The 19,495-nt window shown below is 38.6% G+C and overlaps 1 protein-coding gene across 1 annotated transcript; it reads right to left on the bottom strand.

Moving 5' to 3' along the window:
* Window positions 1–1,308: 1,308 nt before the first annotated feature.
* LRWD1 (leucine rich repeats and WD repeat domain containing 1) lies at window positions 1,309–19,445 on the bottom strand. Its single transcript, XM_053457139.1, has 16 exons — window positions 19,335–19,445; window positions 17,293–17,425; window positions 16,576–16,810; window positions 16,097–16,216; window positions 14,051–14,203; window positions 13,710–13,814; window positions 11,892–12,206; window positions 8,513–8,639; window positions 8,204–8,286; window positions 6,902–7,109; window positions 6,574–6,646; window positions 5,883–6,023; window positions 5,442–5,545; window positions 4,669–4,830; window positions 4,218–4,336; window positions 1,309–2,152 (listed from the first exon to the last, which is right to left on the bottom strand). Exons 2-16 carry the CDS (start codon window positions 17,370–17,372, stop codon window positions 2,012–2,014), a joined length of 2,166 nt encoding a protein of 721 aa, XP_053313114.1. The 5' UTR covers window positions 17,373–17,425; window positions 19,335–19,445; the 3' UTR covers window positions 1,309–2,011.
* Window positions 19,446–19,495: the final 50 nt, after the last annotated feature.

The raw sequence follows: 19,495 nt of genomic DNA on the forward strand, positions 1-19,495 counted from the left end.
GCTGAGAGCACCCTCTATAGTACAAAGAGCGCCCTTACACCATGGGCACAGTTTTGACACTGAAATCTGTTGTGTCACCTTTTAAAGGTTTTTTACGGTTTTTGTTTTAATGTGCTTTCCAGAATTACTGTTCTTCAAATTATATTTTTAGAAATAAGAGAAATACTGAAGCGCACCTCAAGAATTGTGAATAAATCTAAATAGGGAGAAAAAGCATAACTAAAATCAAAAGCTACAAGGCACTCCACACCTGTCCCACCATACGTCTATAAATCAAGGAAAATGTAAAACAAGGATTACTTAACCCCTTCAATCCCCTATAGACGTACCAGGACGTCCAAAAAACGCCTATAAAGATACCGTATTTGCTCGATTATAAGATGAGGTTTTTTCCAGAGCAAATGGTCTGAAAAATACCCCTCGTCTTCTAATCGGGGTCGTCTTCTAATCAGACCTCAAATAGAGGTCTGATTAGGAGACTAAGATCCAGATCCCCCGCAGGGGACCTGGATCCTCCTGTCTTACCCGACCCCCCCCCCCCATCATCATACACACACTTGCCGGGGCAGCGGGTTGGCGTCCACGCGATCGGTTGTCTGTGTCCGTCGCATAGATCTTCCTCGACTTTCAGAGATCAGACCTCTGACAGCCGGGGAAACTATACGAGAGAGAGAGAGAGAGAGAGAGAGAGAGAGAGAGAGAGAGAGAGAGAGAGAGAGAGAGAGAGAGAGAGAGAGAGAGAGAGAGAGAGAGAGAGAGAGAGAGAGAGAGAGAGAGAGAGAGAGAGAGAGAGAGAGAGAGAGAGAGAGATAAATGGGGGCGTAGGGCAATTCTGGAGTGGCGTTAAGGGGGCATTTAATAGAGCACTCTGCCTCCTGACATGCCTTATACCTCCCTATATGCCACTCTGGCCCATAACATGCCTTTTAACCCCCTAAATGGCAGAGTGGCATATAGAGGTATAAGGCATTTCTGGAGGCAGAGTGCTCTATACAATGCCTTTTAACTCCCTTAATGCCACTCTGCCTCCTGAAATGCCTTATACCTCACTATATGCCACTCTGCCCCATAATATGCATTTTAACCCCCTAAATGCCAGAATGGGATATAGGGGTATAAGGCATTTCTGGAGGCAGAGTGGCACATAGGGGGTCAAAAGGCATACCATGGGGCACAGTGGCATATAGAGGGTTAAAAGGCATATTATGGGCCACAGTGCCATATTGGAGTGGCAAGCCTGGGGGCAGATGTGCGTAACTGGGGAACAGGTTGGAAAATACAAGAAATAAAAACAAAAAAATCTTTTTCTCAATCATAGCTTTTATTAAAAAAAATAGTTTACATGAATTAACATTTACTGGTAAAACTTTTTTCCTTTCGGGTCGTCTTATATTCAGGCTCTTTTTTTCCTAAGTTAATATTCAGATTTTGGGGGGTCGTCTTATAATCAGGGTCATCTTATAATCGAGCAAATACGGTATATAATTTTGTTGACATAGCTGTTATGATGTTAATCACGAAAGGCCCACTAATTAAAATTATAGATATAGCTATTAAAATCTAAAAAAGTATTTTTAACTATTTGCAAAAACAGCATGTGAGTTTGATTCAACTTTAAGTATTGTTCACAATCCAATTTTCTTGCAGAGTTCAGAAATCAGTTATGGGAGGAAAGTTTGTACAACTCTGAGTGCACAGTGTAAATATGCAACCGGTTTTCTTATGCTAATGAAATTAAGATCTTATTGCATGATTTCAGATACACTTTTTTTTAAATTTTCCTAAAGTGAATAAAAAAGAAATATTATTCTAGCCAACATTTGCGTTGGGGACAGAAAAGCCGATATCTACATTTAATTGAAAACATAGGGCAACTTTTAGAAATGCCTTTTTTTTTTTTTTTGTCGCTATTACAGTTGAATCACCAAAAAAATCACAGACGGCGTAACTTGAATGTGAGATAACAGTTTGCATAAAATTTTTAAAATGCTAAAAAAAGTCTGTTCAAAAGTTATAATATTTTCCATATCGCAATGAGGTTTTTATCTGTTAATGCCACTAAATATTGTAATGCTGAGTCAACGGCCACGTTGTTTATCAACGGTCCAGACACCACATCTTTGCTTGAAGTAAGTGATGGCCAATGAAGAATCTATTAATGGAAGAAAAAAGAAAAAAAAGTTAGTGACAAGACTTGAATAGCTATGTGGACTATGATGGTGCTATATAAATCAATAGAAAAACATTGTTTTATTTAAACAGATCAACCAGGCACAAAATAATGATAAATCAATTGTAAAATATTTTGAATGTGGCAGCGCTAGAATAACAGGGATGACTTTCACGGTATCTCTATATCTTTAAAAATATTAAAAAAGCTCAAACACATTTATTTTATCTGTAACAGGAGATAAGAACAGTCTTTTTCTGAATATAGCTATAACATAGTCTCCCTTAGGTTTCATAGAAAAAACACAAGTTGAAAATAAGGCTAGGATCAAGTGTCAGGGATGCCCCAAACCGCCACCAGCTTGTCGGCTCTTACCGTGACGTTAAGGGAAATATGGGCATGGAAGGGTTAATGGTCTGCTTCCAAGGTCCAGAGCAAGTACACCTTAACCCCATGACTCCAAAACATTTTTTACTGCCACCACCAAGTTCTATTTAAGGTTTAAAAGTACCCAAGAAGGCTTAGGTAACCCCCAAAACCAATTATACTCTACAAAAACTCAAATTAGGTAAAAAAAAAAACAAAACAAAAAAAAAAAACCTTTCAAATCAGATAAACAATGTGATAACTCCAGTTATCTACGAAAGCATGAAGTTGGCAACAAATATATAAACATAATATAAATGAGGTATTTATTATTGCTCACACCTGTTTGATAGGCCATTTTACACCTTTATTATTTGAGCCTGGGACTAGGTTAGCGCACAGAACTTTGTTTTCTCTGCTTGCACATATGTGAGGTTTTTGGTTCCTCATTTGTCTGGTTGCAGCTTGCTGCCCAGGGGTTAAGTGGAAGGTTAAATTGCACCTCCCCAACATATTAATAAGGTTTTGGTAGCAGTATAAACAGCTTTGTGTGCCCACTACACAGGAGGAGAGAGTAGATTCTCACCCTATTGATAGTGTGCCTTGACGTGGCAGGTGAGCTTAATTGGCCAATTGATATAACCAAAACCTCTCATTTCTGGCATTCATGTAAGATGCCTTGTTACATTACATGTGTTTATATAGCACCATCAGATTCCATAGCGCTGTTACAATCAGCAAAAAATTAAAATCACACACAATAAGGTGGTCCAAAAGGAAAAGAGGACCTGCTCTTGCAAGCTTACAATCTAGTTGTAAATTGAGGGGGAAATTAAAAAATAGGAGTAGAACTCTTGAATCAGGGTGACTCTCGAGTGAGGGTGATCTGTAGAGGTTGTTAGTCATTCAGATGGCTTGATTAGGATGCTGGCTGAGTGCTAGGAAGAAAACCCTTCTCCAAAAAGATGGGTTTTCAGAGAGCTTTTAAAAGTTGAATACGAGGGAGAGTGTCTGACAGAAAAGGGTAGGGAATTCCAGAGAAGGGGTACAGCACGTGTGAAATCCTGGGAGGAGGTAATGACCGTTTTGGAGTGAACAAGTCAAGAGAGAAACATTCTGCCCCCCGACTTACCGATGCATCCATAGACCTGCCCCATGCTCCACACTCCCTGGTGTCTAGTGGGGGCAGCAGTGGAGGTTGTCTGCACGCATCACACAAGACGTTCACTGGCTGCCAGAGAGGAGGATCCAGGTCCCCTGCAGCGCTCCGGGGGATCTGGGTCTTAGTCAGACCTCTATTTGAGGTCCAGTTGACTTTGAATATAAGACGAGGGGTATTTTTCAGAGCATATGCTCTGAAAGACATCTTGTCTTATATTCAAGCAAATACGGTATTGCCAAATACTTTTATTCATTATCAAATCTATTTATTATTTATGTTGGCTCACAGATTTGACATTTACTTGTGGGGCAAGGTTAAAAAAAATAAAATAAAAAAAAAGATTGTTAACTAATTTGTGTGTTAAAGTAACTGCCAGTGATCCAAGGCCTAAATCCACTGCTACTCAATGCATACTGTCCACATATAGAGAAAGGATAGATTGAAAAAAAAGAAAAAAAAAAAAAGACTAATTTTAATTGCATGTAGTTCTAACAAAATCTAAGTTAATATGTGCAATACCTTTGAGGGCTCTTTCAGAGTATTGCTGAAGATGCCCTTTATTAATTCTGCTTCATAAGTATGAAGGTCATATATCCATACTTTCCCAGCTTCATCACCACAGAAGACACAGAATCCTTCTGTAAACAAGGAATAAAACAGCTTGGTTAGCCTTATTGTAATGGCAGCATTCAGGTAGCAGCACATTTATTTTGTCCTCAAGACAGCTTACAAGTTGAGTATTTTTTTCTTCTTCGCACAGTAAGTAAAAAAATTAATAAGACAAATACACTTAATGCCAATCTATTTTACCACCATTGAGAGAGAAAAGCTTTTTGAAAATACTAATACTGGACAAGAAATATTATATTGTTCACCGTTGAAAGACACTCGCAGTGTATTAACCTAGAACAAACCAATAAGTACAACCCTTCCACTGTTTTATGCAAATACTGGATTTGAGATAATTTACCCGAAGATGCTGAGAGAGTCAGATATGGAAGATCAGTCTCTGACCATTTCAGCTCTGCCAATATTACTGCGTCCAGTTTCTTAGGGCCTTTAGATTTCTTTGTTCTGAAAGATCTCTCCCAGCTCCATACATAAATAGACCCCTGCATTGCACTTTTAGAAACTAAAAAAAAAAATAAAAATAAAAAAACCCCAAAACAGGCTTTATATAAAACAATTAATTTTTTTGTAACTTTAAACAGAAAGTAAAACCTGGGCAAATGTTACTTAAAGACAAAACACACTTATAAAACAATGTTGCTAACAGCTAGGTAAAATATGCTTATCATAAAAAAAAAACCCAGCACAGCTTCTACAGCAGCCAATTTTAATGCCTTTATGGTCAAGAAAACTTCAGCCATAAAGACCCAATCTTCTTTTATATCTACTGAGTTGCAGATGGTAAACAAGTAGGACGTTGCTTGTATAAATATTATCAAAGTCACAATCTGGCAGCATACCAGACACCTAACAAAATGGATATCAACAGAGCCTTATAAAAGAAGATGGTGATTTATTTTTAATTTTTTTTGGCCCTACATAAATTCACAGTTAGGTGGGGCCAGATTGTAAATATTCTCACCATCTATGCATTATGCTAAGCCAGCTTCTAGAAGGGCTGCTCGCTGTTTTTAAGTCTTATTCAAAAATCTGAAAGGTTCAAATCATTTGCAAACATATGGTTTGCACCCTAGTGTTTCATTATATCCAAACAGACTATAGCCTTGTACTCACCTATGAGGTCTTGGTTTAGAAATGCAAGGCCATCTATTATGTGGAAGTCAGACTTCTTTGTTTCATTGTTATATATCGGAAAATTGAATTCTACCTCCCAAGATCTGATAGATAAAATGTTTGAAAATAATGGTTGATGGGTTTGAAATTGCAGTCCTTTGCCAAATTTCTTCATGTTACAAATATACCATGACACACACGATATACAGATGTATGCATTATTTTCATGTGAAAACAGAAAGATAATGAAAGATGACAGAGATGACCTTTGCCAGTCTTTAGTACATCCCCCCCTACAGTATGTCGTAAATCAAGGTTTCACTTGAGACAACTATGCCAAGTGAAATTCACGTGGAAGAGGCCAGCTTCTTAATTCTTAATAAATAAATGTAAAAAAAAAATTAAAAAAAAGTTGACTAACAGAGTTCAAAAGAGTTTTACCTTTTCCCTTGGGTTTTGTTGAGTTTTATGTCCCAAACAAAGCAACCATCCTCACAAGCAGCCAGCAAATACTGATCAGGACATGCAGGGACTGGACAAATTCGTAAAGGAGTAGAAGAGGCGTCAAGTATAAGAAGCTGACTGATAAAACAAATGAGACTACAATTAAGTCTTTAGCACAAGAAGGAATAACATACTTTTTCTATTAACTTGTACATACTGGATACTACAGACTCAAGGACACTCAAATTTGTCAAACCACCCATGGAGTCAAGTAATGACCCTGTGGTAATGCCACGGCTGCAGCAGCTACAAGGAAAGGCTTCAGTCGAGATAAGAGCGTAATGTGCGATTAGAAGACAACATAACTAGGGATATTTTTCAGAGCAAACACTGGCACACTTGTTAAATATAAAAGAAGGCAGCTGAAAAATTGTGAATTGCTTAACCTTTCAATCTTTTCTAGAAACAAAAAATAAATAAAAAATACCGGTTTATCAACAAAAAAAAAAAGTGAAATGTGTGCTACAGTTATTGCCCCCTTATGAATTCATACGAGAAAAAAGGAAAGATAAAGAGGTTAATAAAGACCCAGCCTTCTTTGATCATATTCACCAAGGGTGCCAATATTTGTGGAGGGCACTTTATCATATTTCTCCTATCCTTTTTATTTATTTTTTAAATGCCATACCTAGCTCTGAAATTGTATTCACAATCTGGTACACCAATATCCCATAAGATAATTCTTTTGTCATAGGATCCACCTGGAAGGGAAGAAACAAACAAAAGGGGAAACTTTTTTTTTTTTTTTTTTTAACTTCTTCCCAGTTACCAATGTTGTAGAAGACAGGATACATGACATTGCAAATGTTTAAATGAGGTTAGTTAACTGTATAGTTAAGGGGATTGGGATTTTCATCTCAGTAAAGGTGTAATTCTAGCTGTGCAAAGGAAGGGGGTTAAACCAGAAGGGAGTGAAGGGAACAATGCCAACACAAGGATGATGTGTGAATACTTACTGAAAAGAAAAGTTTCCTGATGTGGGCTGAAGCATATGACAGAAATTGCCTTTTTGTGAGCCTTTATTTCTCCATAGGCTAAATTAATTTTTGGATGAATTAATTTTATTATTCCAAGCTTTCCAGCAGCAGCTAATATATTAATCTTCCTCTTCTGACCTTCTTTGTTTATCATAGTAAGTGTTGACCATGCCAAAGTAAAGAACTCCTAAAACACAGAATTGATATTCAGATGACAATTTGCCAATCAAGTTCCCAGACCACAAATAAGCCATATAACCATCCCAGGCATTCCTAAAGTTTCTACTACTACTCCTGTGGTAGGCTTCTCCACCCTTTAAAGCATTGCATGCTGAAGTAAACAAATGACCTCAAGTCCTCAACTACCACTACAGAATCACACAAGACAACCTAGATCAGAAAACCACAACCTTCAAAGATGAGTTTTTTTTAGTAAGATGTGAAAATGATAACCTCATACTCTATGCATTAGCATCATCATCCTTGACAGCTAAGATATGAAAAATATGCTGGCACCTAAACATTTTTTTTGTGTTCCTATGTTGGTTCAACAATGACTCCCTTTTTACAAGACAGATGTACCCACATAAAAAAAAATTGTTTCAGGACAAGTGAAATCACTTCAGATTTCTGGTGGAAGGGTTTTCCCATTACCTTTACCCACCATAACTTTTGTTATTGAGATTTCTACTACAGAGATCGTACCACTGCTGAAAACCAACTCAATTTATGTGTCAGGTCTTGTGTTTAAATAACCCAATTGATGTCATGACAATCCTCACATACAATTTTTATTGTATTTGCACAGCACTTCAGCTGTACAAAACAATACAGGCGCTATACAAAACAATAAATAATACTTTATGATCACAATGTGTGCCAGTAGAGGGGGCATTACAGATCCCAGCAGGGTCTGGATAAAACCCTTCTGGCTCCCTACTTGTCTCCAGGATTGTGTCTGCCAGTATCAGCATTAACATGCACCAGAAAGAAATGCCCAATTGTGTGATCAGGTACTCACAAAATAAAGGAGTACAAGCGCCATTACACAAGATCTGCCAACAAGACCTGGTTGGTCTTTAGATTTCCCTGCCACTGCAAAATAGGATGGATTACAGATATGTCGCGAGGGCTATTTTCCATGGACTTATTAGTGCATCCATAGGGGTGGCAGATCATTTATTGATGTCATTTGCAAGAAGACCAATTTTTGTCTCAACCACAGAATACTATGCTGTGTCTTTATATAGTAAAATCAAGGGGCCTCAGAGTGGTTCTTACCTCTCCAGTCACTTTGTATTTTTTCAGAACCTTGCCAGTGTCACAGTCAGTTACACAGACGGAATCTCCACCACAGGATGCAACTATAAAGAAAGATATACTGGTTTTTATAGTGTCATCATATTTGAAAGTGCCAGAAAATGGGCAAACAAACCTGGTTAATTCATATTGATATTTTTCCACAAAAAAAAAGCTTAATTCGTTTACAATAACTGGTCAGGTGGGGTGCTGCACTAGGTCAGTCCTAGGGCAGCATGAAAGGTAAATATATTTCTGATGGTACCAGTACAGTAATATAAAATTACTCACCCTTGCTTAAAGAGTTATCCAATGCGGGTTCAAATGCACATGCCCACAACTGGGTGCTGAAATCATCACTGCTATTGCTTTTACTGTGACACTGAAGGAAATGAAGTGGCTCCATATGAAGCCCTTTCTGGGGATGAACAAAATACATAACACTTGTTATATTCGGGGGGGAAAAAAATGCAAAGCAGCACTATTATCCTCAATTCCGCAATTGCTGCTGCTTATCTGTGCTAGCAACGTCTCTTTTTCCACCCAGGGGAAGCAGGAATCCAGCAGAGTCGTGAATTTACGTCACATGACCCTGCTCCATTCCTGCTTCGCCTGAGCGGAACAAGAGAAGGAACAGAACAGAGGGAAGCAGCACCCCCTGCGGAAGCACCAGGAAATCTGCAGTTCAGGTGGGTGTATTAATGAGTATCTGTGAGTGAGTGAGGGAATGGATGAGTATCTGTGAGTGAAGGAACAGACAAGTGAATTAATGAATATGTCTGTGATAGCAAGGATGTGTAAGGGCACGGCACAGGGAGGCTGTAATTGATGTGCGGACCCCATCCTGCAGGGCAGCATCAATACACAAGGGGGGTAGCTAGCCGGGTTTCAGCATGTATTGGCTGCTTGTGCACGATAGGAGTGTGATTGCTATATTAAATATATATGATTGATAACAGCAATCACACTCCTATCATGCCCAGGCATACCCAGATTCCAGCATGTACTGGTTGCATGAAAGGAGTGCGTTTGCGGTTAGCAATATATATTATATTATATATATACATACACACATATATATATATACACACACACACTAATTAATATTGTATATACCGTATTTGCCAGCAGTAGCGGGGGTTGTGTGCGGCCATCGAGCTGATGTTCACCGGCTGCTCCTCTCTGGCAGCCAGGGAAGGTATGCACAATCAGAGGCGTATCTAGGGTATGGCACCTATGGCTCCTGCCATAGGCGCCATTTGAAAGGGGCGCGCCAGTGAGCTGCTTTCAAACGCAGTCTTTTTTTTTTTGATGCGGAGGAGAGAGAGGGGCGCCTAGCAACCGCTCAGCGGTCCTCATTCTCCTCCACGAGGCCTCTGCCTCCGTCCCGGTGCCCGCTGCTTCAGTGCTGAGAGCCGAAATATGACGTCATATTAAGGCGCTCAGCAGTGAAGCAGCGGGCACCGCAGCAGTGCAAGAAGGCATAAGCCTTGTGCTCTCGTCGCTGGACCTCAAGGTGAGAACTACAAAGGGGGAGAGGGGTTAGATATTTGGTCAGGGGCGCAATTTCAGCGCTTGCCATAGGCGCTATTTTCGGTAGATACGCCTCTGTGCACAATGCACGTAGACAACCTCAGCTGGAAGTGCCGGCAGCAGCTGATAACCAGATAGGAGGATCCAGGTCCCCTGCAGCGTTGCGGGGATCTGGATCTTAGTCAGACCTCTATTTGGGGTCCGATTAGAAGACTACCTCAATTATAAGACGAGGGGTATTTTTCAGAGCATCTGCTCTGAAAAAAACCTTGTCTTATAAATCGACCAAATACGGTATATAAAATGATTATATATATATATATATATATAATTTTATTTTTTTAATTATTTATTTATTTATTTAAAGGTGGGGGTAGTAGTTTTTGGTTTCGGCCAAGTGCATCCTGAATTATCGGTTTCGGTCCAGAATTTTCATTTCGGTGCATCACTATATCACTCTACATCTGGGATGAAAACATTATGATAACAACTGAGCTTTAAAAGAAAATCAAGGACAGATGTGTTTTGGGGTGACCAAATTAATTTAATGGAATACAACATAATCCAATTGTAGATATTTGAGGCAACTAATACAAGACAGTGTATCCTCTTACCGTTGTACGCCTTTTGTACCAGTAGGCGTCAACAGGTTTTAATCCTATTGTCCTGTAAATTTCTGTTACAGGACGGGAGGGGGAGTGAGAAAGATGGTTTCTCACTCCCCTCCCCGCGATCCCCGCAGGGGATATCCTGTCCTCCGATGACCTTCCGGGTTACGTCAGCAGTGACGCAACCCGGAAGGGAATGCCCGATCGCGCGTTTTGCAAAGACGGCTTCTGCCGTCAGTGAGGAGTCCAGGCTGTCAAACGACAGCCTGGTCTCCCGTGCAGCTGCAGGGATGTGTCCCTGACGCTGCACGAAGGGCTGGACGTACCGGGACGTCCATAAGGGTTTCTTAGTGGGCGTTTTTTGGACGTCCCGGTACGTCTATAGGGGAACAAAGGGGTTAACACAAAAAAATTTAAAAAAAAAAAGCACCCACCTGATCAGGTCGCTGACACTGATCAACAACCTTAAGAGTTATGTGATCAGTGATCACATAGCAGTTTATTAGGTTAAAAGTATGGTAAAAAAAAATTACCGCTATGAGATCACTTATAAGCGGCAAGTTTAGACCACTGACATTGCTCAGTGAATCAAATGAATCAATGATTCAAAATGCCATTAATCAGTGATCATACAGTAATCAGTTATGTAATAAAAACGTAAAGCTGTTAAAATGTTTATTTTTTTTTATTAATAAAAAGGTGTTTTATCATCACTTGTATGGCCTGGATGCCTCTCAGATGGGAGAGGTCATCCAGTGGCTGTCAATGATTAGAGAATTTGTGGTCTATAGGATAGTCACCAGCCAACTCCAGATTGGCTCCATAAAAGTTTGAACTGCTGCAGAGTCTGACATCAGGAAACACCTTGGTCAGTGCTACTTAATTGGCATTGGAGGGGTTGGAGGATTAACTCTGCATGAACGCTCTCATGAAGCAATCATGCAGCAGGAGGTGTTACGGGCTAATACCCCACACTAACATGGGGGCCAAAGATACTCTGGATTTTGTCCCTGAAGCTAGCTATGGTAGCTGGGATGGAATTGCTGGTAAACCAACAATCATGAAGTGAACACTGCACGATCACGCTCATGGGTGCAGCACATTTCAAAGAGTACTTGGTTATAATACATACCCTCCTTTCCTAAACTCCTGAAAAAGGGTGCGTTATACCCAAGATTTTACGGTTAGAATGGGAAGAGAACACTGGCTGGTATAGCATTATACATTTGGGTTGCCCAAAGGATGGTAGTAAACATCTTTAGGACCATGGACTTAAAATATATTCTAGAAAATTTGAATTTATTATGGTGATGCAATATATAGTTGAGAACAGATGCATATTCCTAATATGCATCCAAGATATTTTCCACTTACAAATGGACAGTATATTTTTTTTGCCAACATATGCATACTGTATTTCCTTGATACATACATAAAATCATTCTAAATATTTATAGCTTGGCATGGCAGAGAGGCTTCCTTGCAAGGAGTCAGGAGTGTATGTTATGCAGTTAAAAATATGTACTTACCTTGAGTTTTTGCTGAAACTGAAGATTACGTTTTCCAGTAGACAAAGCAGAGTCCACTTTGGGTTGTTTTTTCAAAGGGCTGGACTTATCCGACAGATAATTCATTAATCCCTTTTTACCTGGTTGCTCTTGACGTGTACTACCTTCTTTCAACTTAATTTGAGTAGTGTGAAAAGGGGTCTGCTGCAATTTGGTTGATCTACATGGCAAGAGAGATACTGACAGACTTTCACTTGTTATTCGCTGCCTTTTTGTGGGAGACACTTCAGGACAGTCGGATGAAAGATTACGCTTATTTTTGGAGCTCTCCAAATTCTGTGGGAGGGGAAGGAAAAAGATTTTACATTAATGTTGGATAAAACAAAGCAAACTTGTGGATGGATATTTTAATTAGTCTGAACACTATTCCTCTCATCTTTATTATACCTATTCAGATGTGTACATCTGAAGAGATATAGAAGGAATTTTACATACTATAAAATCATAAGCCCATAATCAGTGCATAGTCAGCATATATCCGCAAGAAGCAGGATAAATTAAATATATGTTCCAATATCTCAGCACTCAAAAGTTAGTTTACTGGTGCTTTCCAACAGCAGAAATACAGTCAAAGAAAAACTCGACGCACTCACAGGACTAAAATATACAAAAAGTTTGTAATCTCACATCATATAACAGACGATTGGGTCTCACACAGGAGACCTTTATGTCCTTTTCCCTCATATCCCTAGTCAGTGCAATATACCAGAGCTGTTCCTCAGGGACAGACATGATTTAAGACTCAAGGAACAGCTGTCTAAAGAACAGCAGAGCCTCGTTGATTCAACATTTAAACCTATAGAATCCTTGTTTATTTGTATACTATTTTGTATGTCTTCTTCTAGTCTCAGGACATTACTGTGAGCCTGTTCCAAATATGGTGAAACAAAGAGGTCCTATGATAGATCTTGAAAAGGGAGGTTATCTTGGAAAGAGGGGGTTCTACAGGAGCACAATAGGGTTACCCTCAAATCTCCCTGCATTGATATACTGTCAGAATAACTTCCTATGCTCAAATATGAGGACAAGTAAGGAAGGATGAGCAGAGTGAAAGTTATAGCTACTGAGAATCCTCCAGTTCAAAACTGTCTTGTCCGCAGCTACCCGTCAAAAGCAGAACTTTGGTGGAAGCTATTGAAGGCAGCATGGGCCTACAAGCTGCATGTGGGGATTAAGTGGGGGCAGCTGGGGCTCCAGAGGTGGAGCGGTTTCCTGGAGGAAAGCATAGCTCTGGAAGCCGTTGTTGGCAAGATGTATGAAGAGGTGGCCACTCAGTGAGCAGCTACAGTCCCAGTTTTAATATAGTTACTATTCCCTGGAAGAATCCAAAGCTACAAGCTGCACACTTGGATGAAGTGCAGCTCCTATAGGATTCTGTGATTGATTGGGGCTGACAGCAAACCACATAGAAAACAGAACAATTATTCTTAAACAGAGACAATGTTCAGTACCACTTGCTAATCAGACCAAACAAAGAGAGAGTCAAAGAGGGTTTAAAGAGCAAAACCAGTACAAGAGAGCTGTGCCTCATATACACAACACAGGAAATGAGAAATTATATATACACACACAGTGAACCAATTACGCAGTTTCTTACAATACATATAAAAAAAAAGTTATACATTAGGTAAAGAGGGCCCTGCAGCCTGATGTGAGGTGGGGTAGTCTGTAAACCAAGTTTAAAGTTCATTAAATTAAACTTTGTGCCAGGATGGGAAGAAACCACATGGGCAGGGTTTCTGCAGTTTTATGCTGATCATTTTGTATAAAAATACTCACCTTAACATCACTGCTTTCTTCAGTCGAATGCTGCAATTGATGTTCTGACTTCTTTTCTTTACGAGCCAACATGAATGAAATGAGTTCTTGTGCTATCATTTTCACCTGAATTATTGGATGATTTCAAGATAAATACAATTACAAACAAAGTGTATATTACCATTTGTTGGAACATTGTAAGGCTACCAAACTGAAAATACTATCAGATTTGAGAAACAGTGTAAAGTGTTGACGTGCCGCTATTTATTTTCACTTCTGTTAAGACTGGTCCTGTATAAAACATGTACAGTCAAGAACAAGGTATGACCGTGGCCCAATTGACGTAGGTCTGATTTACTTACTTTCCACTTTGTAAAGTCTTTCAGAGAGTTTGGTCCATACCGAACATGATCCACTACAGTTTTCATAAAGTCTTTACCAATTGCTTTTATTTTCTCTTCGGGAGAATCCTTAGGCAACTTTTCTTTGTAGTTCTTTTCCCAGTACGATTCAACCTACATGAAAATATAAATTACCGTATTTGCTCGATTATAAGACGACCCCCCAAAATCTAAATATTTAGGAAAAAAACAAAAAGCCTGAATATAAGACTACCCTATAGGAAAAAAAGTTTTACTAGTAAATATTAATTCATGTAAACAATATTTTCATATTTAATAAAAGCTATGATTGAGAAAAATATATATATTTTTTTATTTCCTTTTATTTGCCAAACTGCCCCCCCCAGTTATGCACAACTGCCCCCAGAAATGCCTTATACCCCCTATTTGCCACTCAGCCTCATGATGTGCCTTTTAACCCCCTATATGCCAGAGTGGCATATCATGGGGCAGAGTGGCATATAGGGGGTTAAAAGGCATTTCTGGAGGTATATTAAGAAACAGATATTAAGAACTGTGTACTTAATATAGTACTAGGGCTGCAACCAACGATTATTTTCATAATCGATTAGTTGGCAGATCATTTTTTCAATTAATCTGATAAAAAAAAATGAATGTAAGTTTTTCATTTATTTAAAATAATTTAATAAACAAATTATGTTAAATACAAACAGCAGAATAAAAACAACTCTGATAAAATGCATTTCTTGTCTATTTCCCAACCAGCCCACCCAATTTATGCACATTTGAGCCCAGGCTTGCCACGCTGCCTCCCAGACATGCCACGCTGCCTCCCACATACGCCACTCCACGCTGACTCCCACATACGCCACTGTGCCTGATACGCCTTATACCCCCTGATACACCACTCCGTCCTCCCCAGGCATGCCAGACTGCCCTCCCCACATATGCCTTATACCCCCAGATATGTCACTCCGTCCTCCCCAGATATGCCTTATAACCCCCCCCCGATATCTCATGGTGCCCTCATAGAGTCACAGACCCGTTCGCATCACACCAACACCATACTTTTATAAATAAGTACTGGGTTAATCGTCACTGCCCCCAGGATTTAGATTCCCCTTAGTTTGCCCCACCCCATTTATCTCTAACTGCACCTTAAGTTAACTTTATGAAATGAATCCTCAGTCCTCATCATTAAATTAACCCTAAACACCCCATTAACCATAACTACCCCTAAATTAACCCTAAAGACCCCCATCAACTACAACAGCCCCTAAATTAACCCTAAACACACCATTAACCACAGCTGCTCCTAAATTAACCCTAAACACCCCATTAATCATAGCTGCCCCTAAACACCCCATTAACCATAGCTGCCCCTAAATCAACCCTAAACACCACATTAACCATAACTGCCCCTAAATCAACCCCCTAACTTTCAGTAGCCCAAATATTAATTTTATGCTTAGTTAGATGAGTGTCACAGCCATGTGGTTCTGGAGAAGGAAGGGGCGGGGCCAGTTGTCACAGTGATTACAGGGAAGGACTGGTAAGTAGGAGCTGCTGCTGTGAGTCAGACTAAACGGATTATATAATGAGGGGTATTTTTCAGAGCAAACCCTCATTTTATAATTGATAAAAATCGATTCAACTAATCGATAATGAAATTCGTTGGCAACGATTTGTTGTTGCAGCCCTATATAGTACATTTCCCATAAAAAAAGATGTTTCTGGAGTCAAGTATTCCACACATATTAGGTTTGTGAACCCCTGATGCAATGAACATACAAAACATCTCAATATAAATTATACATGATTTAAGAATCCATGTTATGTATTAGAAAAAAATGGAAACGGATTTCTAAAATAAATTGTCTAAATAAAGTGTACAGTGGGAATGCTACTTTTACAACAGAGCAAAGTATAAGAATTGTGTAGTGTAACTTAAAGAGGTGAAGATTTGAGAGTTAAATGATAATTTAGGCATTAGCATGCAATACACACATGCTAAATATGCCCGAGTAAAAAAAGAAGAGCACTTACCCTGCTACTCAACTCTCTGTGGTTGACAAATCGAAAATGATTGGCTAGAGAGGTTATATCCTTGTTATTCAGCCTTCTTAGCTTAGGCAAAAGACAAAATATCTTGTGGTTATCACTGACCTAAAGAAAACAATAATATGGCTTAGTTTCATAAAGATCTTTAAGCGGAACGGCAACTTTTATTGTATGACAAGAAAGTTTTAATAAAAACATTGTATTGCTTCCTGTTTTGAAATGGTTCAGGATTTTTGATAATACTAATAGTTTCAGCTGTGCATTTCTCAAATAGGTGTTATAGCTTGGTAATGTTAACCCAATGCACTTGACAAACATCATGACTCCTTATCATACTGCTTTGTGGGAAACCATAGAATAGCTCAATGTTAAGCAAACATAGAGGAAACAAAGGATTTCACTAGCAAAGTATCAGATCGGTGTGTTGTTTAAGCAGGGAAAGTCAATCAAAGTATTAGACTTACTGTCAGGTAGAGATTTTCTTCGTACATGACTTCCTCCAGGTTGGGAAATTGTTTTAAAACAGTTATCTCTTCCACTTGATTATCATTGAAGTTTAAAACACGTAGGTTATGAAGTTGTAGGTTGCTGGGGATTTCGGAGATCAGATTTCCAGAGATATCCAATTCTTCAAGATTTACCATTTGAGAAAAAAGCTTTGGGTCTATATCTTTTGTTTCAAGATGCATTTTTGACAAGCTAGGAGAAGATTAGTATTCACAAGTTTATTAAAGGAAATATATCCGAATTTATATGTTACCAAACAAATGCACATATTTTCAATGCAAAAAGAATAAAAAAAAAAAATAAAAAAAAACACCACAAAAGTATCAAGGCCACTTGAGGTCATTTATAGACCAATTTTACTACACTGTAGTAGCTTTTAGAAAAGTGCCAGTTTTATATTACTGGGAGACAGATCCAACAAATTATAAATCACTTTTCTTGATCTATATGTAATGTCTCAAGTATTATATATATACATATATATATATATATACATATATATATATATATATATATATATACATACACACACACACACACACACATATACACACATACATACCATACTTTTCTATGCCCTACATGTAAAATATGATCACCAAAGCATTGCGTGTGAATTTGAAACAGTTCACAGGGCATCACAACACAGACATACGTAAAACAAAAAAACATACTTTAGTTTTTTCAGCTCTTTTAAAGATTTGGATTTAGGTAGTCCATGTTTTAACAGGAGTTCTGTTGTAAGTTTTGTCATTTTAGGGGTTTGCTGTTATACAAATATAAAGAGAGTTATTGCCTCCTTGGAATCTGTAGAAATACAAAATAAACAAGTTACTTAACATTTACACCAGGATCCCTACATAGACATGTGTGAAATATTTGTGATCAACCAGTTTGATTAAACCACATAAGCTTAAACAGAACAATATCCTGAATGAGAGAGACCTGTCCAGTTACAGAATCTAAATTGAGATTACTACATTGAAAAAGTATTCATCATTCTCCAGAACGAGAAGTCTTCTTAGCACTGTAAATCACATTACCTAAGTAAGGAAAACCAAACAAAAAGAAACTACTTGATTCAATTCAAAAACAGAACATACCTGATATACAAGGCATAGGGTGACAGTAGAACATAAACATGGAAAACTTAGCCATGTATATGCAGAAAGCATGTGTGTACATTGTATGGCTAACAGAACACAATCAATCACGCATTGTAAATTCAGTACTGGTTGGCTTGGCCGCAGGAGTGTGTTGAGGTGGGTGCATGGCACCCAGGAACCGAGCGCATCACTTAACATGCATTACACGATACCACAGTAGTACTGAGGGAGCAGGCAGGCAGCTCACAAGGAGAGTACAAGCTGCGGCGGAGGCTGGTCTTTGTGAGAGAAGAAGGAGAGTAGTCTTTGTCTGTAGTGTTAGTCTGTATGCATATGTATAGTGCTAGAGTCAGTGTGTGTAAGTGCACGTTGTTGAATAGCGTGTGCAAATGTATGAGTGTATGGTGTTGTGTGCGTTATTGTATCGCATTAGTATGACTGTATGTAAGCATATAGTGTTAAAGTGTGGGTATTAGCATGTTTGTGAGCATGTGTGTCTGCGATTGTATGGAGTTAAACATGTCAGTTATGATGTTATCATGAGTATGTGTGTTAGTATTTGGTGCCAGGGGTGACCCTAGGGTATTAACTTTGTTTAATTAATGTTGAATTAATTTTTCTCCAATTAGTTAATATATTAATTATTAACTTGATATACTAATATGGGCATATCAGTGCCCTTTTTGCTGTAAGAGTCTGTCTTGCCAAATAGATATCTACCCTACTTACCAGATGTATTACCCTATACTGTATGATGTTGTTTCTTTGGTTTCCTTTTTTATGAGCCTGTTGTTGATAGATACATCCTCTCCAGAAGGGTATTTATATATTGTTTTGATTAATTAGGTGGTTCATGGCCATATTTATTGTTTGGGGGCACAGACACTTTTGTTATTTTATTGGGACATTTGGGAAGTTTGTCCTTGTGTTTTTGCAGCTATAAGGTGTTCCTTGATATTGGTTGATGCCTATTGCGTTTCTCTTATTGAGATATTGGATTTCTTGATTTACTAATAATTGAGCCTATTTATTAGTATATTAAGTAGATTAATGTTTCTAATAATTTTTCAACTCTACTAACAGGATAATCATTAATATACCATTGCCAAATAAGTGATTAATACTTAAATAATAGGAAAAAAGTTTTAATAATTTTATATAATCTTTATAATGGGACATATTCCTTAATTATGATAGGGTTTATATACACATTAAGGGAACAGATGATGGTGGAGCGCCACCTTAAGAGACAAGTATCATAAAGCAGTACTGTAAAATACACCTTTACCACGTATTTTCCCAGCTAGCTGGATGAACTTTTAGGACCAGACTAGCAATAGTATTATTATCTGAGTTATATAGTACCAGGTACACAACACTTTGCAATGGGATTTCTAACATCTAAAAGAGCAGGCAAGGGAGACCTCGTGCACAGCAGCTCTATAGTACATCGAATAACGTAAAAACAAGAACCGCTTCAATCTACTCCTCTATTTCAAGTAGGTTGTTCGGCAAGTTGAATTGGAAAATAAAATAAAAAAAAAACTCACAAAGTACACACAAAACTGGCACAAAACACCACGGAGCTGACGTTAGCGCGAATTACTTACATACGGACCCCAGTCTCGGCCTGTATTAACTACCTTACACCTCGGTTTACGAATACTAACCGTCCCACAAACTCTGAATATAACCACTATGCATTTCACATTTAACTGGTGGTTTCTAGAGCGCGCCGAGATGTCGTCACATCCGGAAAGGCTCCGTTTAC

The sequence above is a fragment of the Spea bombifrons genome, chromosome 2, assembly GCF_027358695.1.
Source record: "Spea bombifrons isolate aSpeBom1 chromosome 2, aSpeBom1.2.pri, whole genome shotgun sequence".
In the NCBI taxonomy this organism is placed as follows: domain Eukaryota; kingdom Metazoa; phylum Chordata; class Amphibia; order Anura; family Pelobatidae; genus Spea; species Spea bombifrons.